The 10,677-nt window shown below is 37.7% G+C and overlaps 1 protein-coding gene across 1 annotated transcript; it reads left to right on the top strand.

Annotated features, from left to right (window-relative positions):
* The first annotated feature begins 1,553 nt into the window (after positions 1 to 1,553).
* Positions 1,554 to 8,652, top strand: srd5a3 (steroid 5 alpha-reductase 3). The gene is made up of 5 exons (XM_034678229.1): positions 1,554 to 1,835; positions 2,976 to 3,127; positions 4,997 to 5,182; positions 5,254 to 5,379; positions 7,924 to 8,652. The coding sequence occupies exons 1-5, from the start codon at positions 1,594 to 1,596 to the stop codon at positions 8,181 to 8,183; spliced, it is 966 nt and encodes a 321-aa protein (XP_034534120.1). The 5' UTR covers positions 1,554 to 1,593; the 3' UTR covers positions 8,184 to 8,652.
* Positions 8,653 to 10,677: the final 2,025 nt, after the last annotated feature.

Here is a 10,677-nt window from a genome sequence, read left to right on the forward strand (position 1 = left end):
CGTCCTCTTTTCCCGAGCATATTTTTCACACTGCAAGAGAACATGACACACTGACTCCACGTCCCCACAGTCACATTTTCCATCAGGGTGCTTCCCTATCAGGGCCAGCCCACTCTTGAGCCCACAATGCCCGAGCCTCAGCCTAGTTATAACTACTGAGTCTCTTCTTTTGCACTTAACGAAATATTTTTCCTTTCCCACTGCGCTCTGAATTTCAAAATATGACCCCCCCTTTCTTTCATTTTCCCATGCATTTTGCCATGCATCTTTAACCCACTTATTTATAATTTCTTTATACTCCGGCAGTCCATAAGGCAAACACATTCCAACACTTTCCATCTTTGTGGCTCTCTTTGCCATAGTATCTGCTCCCTCATTTCCTTCTATTCCCATGTGTGCTGGGACTATAGACTGTATAAAATATGGACGTAGTATCCGTGACGTCACCCATCTGTTTCTGAACGCTGTTTTGAAGCCAATCGGCAGCAGCAGCTATATTGCTTCTGTCAAGCCAGTGTGATGTAAAGAGGCGGGCTTTGAGCCTCCTAGCCAAAAGCTGCAGTGTTCCCACAGGACGCTGTGCCTCTCATTGGAAGACTAGTAATCTCAATATCTTCGAAATTGCTGCGTTAGAAAAAAATTCACCCCCCTCACAGTGAGAGGACATCAAGAAATGAGCTATTCAGACTACACTCGTCTTTTGTACCAGGCTGTAAACATGTTTATTTCTGCTGTAAAGATCGTCTTTTTCCCATTCATGTGTATGTGACTTCTGGTACTTCCGGAGCCAGCCTCAAGCGGATCCTTGATGAACTGCAGCTTTTAACACTTCTGCATTGACTCATATTTTTAGACCGGAGGTTGCCGCTTGGGGCCAGCCCATTCTTGAGCCCACAATGCCCAAGCCTCAGCCTAGTTATAACTACTGAGTCTCTTCTTTTGCACTTGACAAAATAATTTTCCTTTCCCACTGCGCTCTGAATTTCAAAATATGACCTCCCCTTTCTTTCATTTTGCCATGCATCTTTAACCCACTAATTTATAATTTAAGATAAGATAAGATAAGATATTACTTTATTGATCCCCTGGGGGGGGGGATTCAGTTGTTACAGCAACCCAGACATAAGTACAATCAAGAAAGAAGTTTCTATAAGTTTCAATAAGTAAAAATAAAAATAAAATAAAATAAAAAATAAGTAAAAATAAAAATAGATAAATAAAGCTAGAATGCAATTTATATATATAAAATGTTACAAATGGAATTTAAATTAAATAGAAGTAATTACAGGCAGTATTTTAAAAAATTCAGTAGTGACAGGTTGACATGGTGTGATTATATATTATTACATATGTATTATATTTTCTTTATACTCCGGCAGTCCATAAGGCAAACACATTCCAACACTTTCCATCTTCGTGGCTCTCTTTGCCATAGTATCTGCTCCCTCATTTCCTTCTATTCCCATGTGTGCTGGGACCCAAACAAATCCCACTTTGCTGAGAATTAGCTGTTATATCACGCCTTCCTTCCGGTTTCATGCGGAACTGTTGCGTTCGTCCTCCGTCGGACTCCTTTCTGTGTTGCACACAACAATGTCCGCGAGCAGTAAAATGATTTGGGATTCAGTTTTGTGGAGCGTTACTGATGTTGTGTGGTCCTCTTTGGCCTTTGGGTTCCTGTTAGCTCTCTCTGCTCACACAGTCTCTCAGTACCTGCCGGGAGGACGAGAGAAGAGCCGTTTTTACGTCATATTTCAGGATCTGATCCGGTACGGGAAAACCAAACAACACCGGAAACGGGACGACTGGCTGCGAGTGTTTGACGTCCCGAAAAGGTGACAGATGTTTGAAAAATGAAGAAAATGAGCAAAGACATAATTGAGTGAAGTTGTTTTAAATTATAAAAATTTTAGAGCAATTTTAGTGATTAGTAGACACATTAAAGCTGTATTTAATTTAATTTAAACGGCTTAATAAATTAAACAAAGAGGCAGCTGGCACATGAAAGTACAGTCAGTTATAAGCTTATTTGAGGAATTAATAGGCTTGAAACATCAATTATTATTAACTCAATGTATAAAAGAGTAATCTATAATCAGTTTAAATCAATAGGAGTAATGTGTTGTAATTTAAGGTCTCAAAAGAGTCACTAATTGTATTTTATAGGCATTTATAGCTAATTAATAGTCATGTATAGGCTTAAAATAGTAATAAATACTACATTTAAGGTAGAAAAGAGTAATTTTAAGAATTAATGTGCTAAAGATAATAATTTTCTGTATGTTTTAGGCTCAAAAGTGTGATTTATAATAATTAATAGGCTACAATGAGTCATTTTTAGTAATCTATTGGCTCAAAAAATTATTGTATAGTAGTTTGTATTAATATTCATGCTTGAAAGTGTACATTGTGGTTATTTATATGCTTAAAGTAGCCCTTTTTTATTAATTAATAGTCTTAACATGATATATTGGCTTTAAAAAGCTATTGATTGCATAAAGTGAAGCTTTTGAAGAGTAATTAAATGACTCATTTGAAACATTTTTAATACTGCCTGTCATTTCTTCTATTTAAACTAAATTCCATTGTAACATTGTATATATCTAAATTGTATTCTAGCTTTATTTATCTATTTTTATTTTTACTTATTTTATTTATTTTATTTTACTTATTGAAACTTCTTCTTGATTGTACTTATGTCTGGGTTGCTGTAACAACTGAATTCCCCCCCCCCCCCCCCCCCCCCCCCCCATGTATATTTTGATTTAAAGATTGAAGAACAGATTTTGAGATGTATTTTTACTAATTTACAGACTCTTTAAAGTTATGTAAGATTAACTGTACAACTTATGCATGTTATAAGAATGTATAGATATGGCATATTTGAAATATCCGTTCAAATAACAGTAAACTAGTCTCTGCTCATTCAGTGAAATCAACCAAACTCTCTCCTGTCTCTGTCTTTTGTGTCTCAGGTGGTTCTGGCATTTCTACGCCGTCTCTGTCGGCTGGAACAGTTTCCTGTTGGTGTTATCTCTGAGCCTCACATTCAAACATCAGTCGTACCCGTCATGGCTGACTGGACTGTTGGACGCTATGACAGGTGTGCCGAGCTCGGACATTGCAGGTAGGCTCGCATTCCTCCAACAAACAAGGCTGTTTTTTATAATTAGTGCAGCAATCGTTAGTGTTAAGGCTCATGAGATAAGTGTTTGATAAACTGGTAATGAGCAGGTGCAGCACAGATCCCTCCAAGTCTTTGAAGGCTCGGGGCTCCCACCGTCAAATCTTACAGTGCCTGGGGGATCTCCTGCAGACTTTTTGAGCCCTTTATGCACCCGCTCAGTTACCTGCAGATTTAGCATAAGGGAATTACCCATAGTTCATTGCAGTGTGCCGTGAAACACAGAGGATGAAGCATAAAAATCATGCAGTTGATCGTTTAAGCAACTTGGATTCAAGAAAAGTAAAAATTGCACAATAAAAATTCCTAATGCTTCAATGTGAGCTGCATGATGTGATGCACCGCTTTGAGTCCTTGCAGATTCGTGCACTAAAACACTTTCCAGGTGACGTCATTGAAGTCCTTAAGGGCTCAGGACTCTGAAAAGCTGTCCCCCACGGTGCCTCTTTTTAAATCAAACTTAAAACACACTTTTATTCTTTTGACTCACAGAGAGATGAAAGATGCACCTTTTCTTTTCCTCATTGACTTAATGCCTTTGAAATTCTTAATTTAACATTATTTTGGTCCACTTTTGTTGTTTTAATGTACTCTATAGACAAACTTAGCATGCTCTAACTCTTTTTAATGAACTCCTAAAGAGGGCTGATAGATGTAGTGACACATGTAGGCCACTAGAGGGGGCTGTGAGGTACTGTATCAGGTGCAACAGAGCTGTGCTGTCAGTAAAGGGAAGTTCAAACCAGAACTGTTTTTAACCCAAAAAGATGCACAAATGTTTGTTTTCAATACTTGTATTTTTGTCTCTGCAGCATGTTATTTGCTTCATCTGTGTTTCTGTTTCTTAAATCTTATCCCTTTTTTTGTACAAAAAATAAATAAATGCCAATATAAAGTAAAAACATCCATCCACATCCCCACATTAATGATATCCCTTTATTTTTCTATTTTCAGTCAAATCTATGTCTCTGTTTACATCCAAACACTGCTTAGATGATGAAAATCAGCCTCAAAAAGGGCAGAGAATATTCACCAACCTCAGTTTCTTTTGTTCTCCCCTAAAAAATCTCCTTTGGGATTAAAACCTGCAGAGTCAATTTAAGTTGAAATGAGAGAAAGAACGATACTAGAAAGGAAAATACTCAACTATCATGCCCAGCACCAAAACGAGGAGATCATCGATGTTTTTCCTGTAAAGTTCTGCGTTTATGCCTGAGCAGGGCTTGAAATGAACTTTTTACCTCGTCTGCTATTGGCTAGTGACCTCCAAAAATGTACTGACCAAAAATATTTTTCACCAGCCAAATAAAAAAATCATGCCTCATTTGATTTGACAGTCTTGTCAATTTTCCAGTTTTCTTTGAAACATCCTATAGTGACATTACTCCATTTAGATGTCTGTTCCTCGTCTGGATCGTCTCCCGCCTCTTTGTTTATCCTTTTTGTTTGTGGTGGCTTCACGCCGGGAATGTGTCGCCACATCTTCATCGAAACGCTCTTCCCGCCGTGTTTCTTCAAGCAAAGGGAATGAATAGAACTTCAATAGCTGACGTCACGCCGTTCCCGAGGTACCAAATCACAACACAAGTACAGCACGCCGTGAGGGTCAAAATAGCCTGACAGTTGGCAGAAATGGGCCAAAGTATGAAAACAAAACCTCACATGCAATACAACATTGCCATTGGCCACTGGTGTGATTTATGAAATTTATTTTTTGTCCGCAGCAGTGTTAATTTTACGCCCTGTGCATGAGAAATATGGTCCTCATGTGTCTGTGGTTTAACTCTCCTCATGCGTTTCTTCTGTCTTCAGTCCCTCAGCTCACCACTCTGCTGGTGCAGCTGCTGCTTGTCCTCCACTCCCTCCGGCGGCTGCAGGAGTGCCTGTTTGTCAGTGTTTTCTCTGATGGAGCCATCCACCTGGCACAGTATTTGTTTGGTCTGGTTTATTACGTCATCCTTGGGCTGACTGTGCTCGGATCAGACCGTGTAGGAAAAGGTGAGGCCTCTGTATGTGAACTTCTTACAGCTTCTTTAACGTTGTGTTCATGGTGGTGTTCTTCCTCTCAGGGTCTGGACCTCTGCTCTCACAGCTGGAGTGGTTTCATGTGGTTGGAGGTGTCGTTTTCATCATGGCGTCGTTGATGCAGCATCAGTGTCTGGTCCATCTGGCTGGGCTTCGAAAGGGGAAGTCAGGTAAGTCTTACTTTTAGGACTCCAAACACTGTACAGAACACTTAAAGAAACTGAGAGGAGCTTTTATTTTGGAGGACTTTAACCCTCCATGGTGCAGGACCTCACTTATGTCTTTGTCAGTACTTCTATATGTGTGTAAAGTGTTCTTTAAAATTAGATTTTGCACACCGGGAAGGAAAAAACACGGAAATACATACACACATTGGCAGATAAATAAATAATAATCAATTAAAAGTAACAATAAAAAAGGTCCAATGAAAAGATAAACAGCGCTCAATCTGAATCCACAATAAACAATAACATCCATTAAAGGGACAGTTTGTGTATTTTTTAAATTGTGGTTGTTTGAGGTTCTAGTTGATAGTAAATGTATTTGTCACAGGGGATCAAGAGTATAATAAATGGAAGGTGCTAATTACTGTCAGAAAAATGAAATTACTGCAAGTTGAATTATTTTTTAAATGGAGAAAAGTCGTCAAAAGAGAGTTTTATTCATTTTTTTAGAAACTTTTAGCAGCTTTAAAAACATGAGTTTACATTTTACAAGTGTTTTAAAATACAAGCAAAACATAAAAACGAAAAAAGCAACAATATAAGATATGAGGGTGATAAAACTACAACATTATTACCCAACAGCTGAATAATCTCAGAGATAATGTAGGAAGATAGAGAGGTAAAAACAGAAAAACAAGATCAGAGAAATAAAAAAATAAAAATATATAATGAAATAAAAATATAAATAACTTAAAATGAAATGAGATCAAAATAGTCAAAGCAAAAACATAAAAAAATAAAAAGACATGAGAGCAGAAAATCAGTAAAATAAATTAATTACATGAAGGCATTAGACTTGATTAAAGGAGAGTACAAAAAATAAAAAGTTCAAAGCATTAAAATAAATAAACAACTCAATACATAAATCTAAAAGCAATAAGAAAAAAAAGAAAGAAATAAAAGACAGAAAGCATTTAAAGGAGAACAAAGCAATAACAGGAAAGAAACTCAGAATGAAAGAGAAAAAGGCTATAAGATAAAAAGTAAAAAACCATTACATCATAAGAAAAGTCTATAAAATTCCTTTTAAAAAAGTGATTCAAAAAGATGGAGCTGATTCTGTAAGCCTTGTTGTTTTTTATTTTTTATTTCATTCATCATTTTCAATTTACAAACAGACATTTAAGCAGTTGAATATTTTACGAATTACTCCAAGCAGCATATTTTACTGACAACTAAAGTAATCTAATAAAATACAAAAACAAAATATATATAACAACTTGAAAGAAATTCTAACACAAATCAATCTAAATTAAATAAAAATTAAGATTAAGATTACATTTGTCTGGTTTTACTCAAGTCATTCAGAGAGTCTTAAAATGTTTATTTTTCCAGTTTTTTAATTTAAGGAACTGAAAAAATATTTTTAAGTCACTTTTTAAACACTGCAAATTTAGGAATAATTTTTAAAAAAGGGTTCAATAATTTTCCTATAGTCAAAATATTATTACACCAAAAAGTGAATTTATTTTACATAAGTATAAAACAATTAAAGACACTTAAAGAAAGTATAAAAACATGAATTAGTTTGATCAAAAGCTTAAAAACCACACAGGAAATAAATATAAAGTTAATAAAAATGAATGAAACAACCTAAATATGAGTTGCAAAAGTGCTGATTTTAATTGTATGTACAAAAAAATATACATATAATGTAAAGTAGCAAGATATATTTAATGTTTCACTAGAGACGGATTATATTCAGTCAAATCTAAACCTTATTTTTACGTAATTAAGCGTCTAAATGACAAATAGGTACAGATGGAAATGCTCCAAAGAGGATTACTCAGGCTAATAGCATTGTAACAGGCTTCAGCTGCTCAGGTATAAGCCTTTGGAATAATCACCTGATCAAACAATGTTCAAGTTTTTGTGTTAGAGGAATATTATGTTTGCTATTATACATAAACTGAAAGAAAGAGGCAGCAGTGAGATTACAGTTTTCATTTACGGTCTTTCATGCAGCTTTTTATGGTGACTGTTTTCAAACTGAACCTGTAAGAGTCCACACGGTCATTTTATCCCTGATTACTTTAGGAAAACTCAAACAAATATGGTTTTGAAATCCGGTCCCTGCTGCTCTCACTTCAGCTCGGAGGGATTTATGAATTACTCAACAAATAAATACAGTAAGGTGACTAATGGCTGAACTCAGTGCAGCATAGTTTCAGACCAAACTCTCAAATCCTGGAAAAACTGCCTGAACTCATTCTATAGTCTGAGATTTCCCCACAAAGAGACTTCATTGTATGTTTTAATGTTTCCATTACATTTGTGCAATTCAACATTATGTTTTTATTGTTAGTTTATCATCTGTGGACATGCGCCTTTTACCAAACCCTCCATGAAAACAACTTCAGACATGTGGAGCTGCCTCCATAACTGTAGTGATCAGTTACCGTCAGCACATGCAGTTTCGAGGCTCTGCGATCGGTGAATTATCAACACGTGTTAGTCAAGTATTCCACCTGCAGTGTATTCTTCTTGCAGGATCGGTGGAGACGCTCGCTCACAGAGTCCCAGAGGGCGGCTGGTTCGAGCTCGTGTCCTGTCCTCATTACTTTGCGGAGCTGCTGCTGTATGTGGGACTGAACCTGATTTATGGAGGTGTGTCCCTCACCTGGTGGCTCGTCTTCCTGTACGTGCTCTTCAGCCACGCTCTGGAGGCTCAGCTCAGTCACGAGTTTTACATCAGCAAGTCTGAATCATACCCAAGGAGCAGGAAAGCGTTCATACCTTTCGTGCTGTAAGTAATCATCGCCTGTGTCTCCTGCTCTCCTGTGAAGTCTTGGGAGAGCTGTGAAAGACAGGTAAGATGTGAAGGTGTTAAAGGGAAGACTCCGCTCGCTCACAGAGATGATGGACGGGACGCTCTCAATCAGGTGAAGCAGCTCATCAGACGGCAGCTGGCAGCACTACAGTGTGAGACGTGACAGTGCTGCAGAAACATTCCTCCAGAGCTGGATTCACACGTGTGCACAAAACTCCTAAAAACTACATGTGAGAACGATAACAGCTTAACGTTACACCTGACTTAGGGGAGAGCTGCATGTGAGCAGGCGGGGTGATGAGGTTTATGTCATGCAACTTGAGTGACACATCCAGGATGAATAAAAACATCTGAGGATGAAGAGGACTTGTTAACAAGACGAGAACAGCAAACACGTCTGCACATCCATTGGTTTTTCACCTTGCAATGAAATAAATATGCAAATAGTCTCTGGTCCTCCTTCACACATGCACTCCTGATATAATTTAGAAATTTGCAGGAGCTTTCTCCCCCAAATCTTTCCAAAGCATGCCGTGAGGGGAAACGGTTTAGCTCAGTTGGTAGAGCAGGGGCTCCGCGTGCAGAGGCGATAGTCCTGGTTGCACTGGTCATAACATCAATTCCTAGTCCTAACCGAGCAGCAACCTCCAGTCTTAAAATATGAAGCCAATGCAGAAGTGTGAAAAACTGCAGTTCATCAAGCATCCACTTGAGGCTGGCTGCAGAAACACCGGAAACCACATACACACACATTCAAAGAAGACGATCTTTATAGCAGAAATAAACATGTTTACAGCCTGGTTCAAAAAACAGTTAAGGTGTGACTAGCTCATTTCTCTATCAGCACACACTGTACGGGGGGCACAGTATGCATAATAAAAGGCATGGCTGACTGGACCGACAGGCGGGAACATTGTAGCTGTTAGCGAGGAAGCTAAAGGCCTGCCTCAACTCCACGTCTGTGCCTCAGCCTCTTGCTAGGTCGACTGATGTTAGGTTGAGTCAGCATTTCAATACGGCACCCGCCGACGATCGGCTTCAAAACTCCGCTTCAAGAACAGACGGGGGACTTGATTTATTAGACAGTCTATAGTCCTAACATGATTCCCCTCTCTCCCCATGTTTCCTGTCTCAAAATGAACAAAAAATAAAAGCTACAGTGAGATGGTTACGACATGAAGGAGGACAAAGCAACAGAGACCCGCATGATGATGACAGTTATTGCATTTACTTGACATCAGTACCGCATCTGACCTCTTCTTGTCTTGAAATTGCTTCTCCTTCAACCTCAGCTGTTTTCCCTCACCCTGGTTCATGCAACTCTTCCAGTCACGTGATGTAAATGTCATCACCTCTGCCCGACTGCTCTTGGTGAATATTTCTTAATATCTTCTGCTGCGTTCTCACATCGGCTCAGCCTGACTTCTTGCTAATCTTTTAGCAGGGTAGCTGGATAAAGTCAGGTGAAAATTTCCTCTATTTGCAATGACAAAAGCAGCCCACGGCAAAACTTTGTGAAGTTTTCAGGAGCTTTGTGCAGGTGTGAATACAGCCCAGGTGTCAAAAACATGCAGAAACTTCAAATAGGAGCACGTACAAAAGATGGAGGAACCATCAAAAGCCCTTAAAGTAATGGCTAAATGTAAATAATTCCTGCATCTTTTAACAACCACAGGTTTCATCTATCTTTGTAAAACACTGACTAAGTTTACTTTTGTGTTTGTTTTGTTATAATGAAGCAACTAGTTAAAGATTTTGTACTTTTTTTTATACACTTATTCTTCTTGCTTGGTATCAATTGTTCTCTGTATAAGCAGGTTGACTAAAAAGAAATATATCTACATACACGTTATTTTATGTCATTGTCATGAAATCTACTTTTTCCCATGTGTATAAAAAAATACACGGTGTTTACTAATTTCAACTCTAAAAAATGATCATTAATTGTTGTGATGAGATTCTGCATTTGAATAAAATGCAAACAAAGTATTACGCTGGACTCTTCTTTTATTTATATTTACTTTGTGATTTTTAATTATGACAATTGTGCAAATATTTTGTACATTTTTGTAGTCTATATTACAATTTGAAGAAGCAGAATTTGGTGCAACAGCTTTCCAGGAGATTAAGATTACAGTAAATGTGCCTGTGTACACAGTGTACATAATGTTTTGGTATTTAAATATTTATTGCAAAATAATCCCTGCAGATAAGTCTGATTCTTAAAGTGGTAAGAGGGGCTACGAGTAGTTAGTAAATACATGTTTATATTAATAGAGACACATTTAAGGTCTTATTAATCTTTTAATTTTTGGAAATGGTGTGTGGGAACTTCGGGTTTAGTATTCACCCTGAAGTGTCTCTTTTCATTGAGCATCTTTCGAGTGTTTAACGATGCATTCAAGTACTACTCGAATGCTCGGATTTTGTAAAATCTGTCTTCAAACTTCTGTGTTCACAAGTCATAAGTCTTA

Source organism: Notolabrus celidotus, chromosome 2, assembly GCF_009762535.1.
Source record: "Notolabrus celidotus isolate fNotCel1 chromosome 2, fNotCel1.pri, whole genome shotgun sequence".
NCBI lineage: Eukaryota > Metazoa > Chordata > Actinopteri > Labriformes > Labridae > Notolabrus > Notolabrus celidotus.

What these genes read in the sequence shown, in the direction of transcription:
- srd5a3 (XM_034678229.1), top strand. Translation starts at nt 1,594, where the DNA reads ATGTCCGCGAGCAGTAAAATGATTTGGGATTCAGTTTTGTGGAGCGTT. An exon ending in ATCAGACCGTGTAGGAAAAG is followed by an intron (nt 5,183 to 5,253) that starts GTGAGGCCTCTG and finishes TCTTCCTCTCAG; the next exon opens with GGTCTGGACCTCTGCTCTCA. An exon ending in GCTTCGAAAGGGGAAGTCAG is followed by an intron (nt 5,380 to 7,923) that starts GTAAGTCTTACT and finishes TTCTTCTTGCAG; the next exon opens with GATCGGTGGAGACGCTCGCT.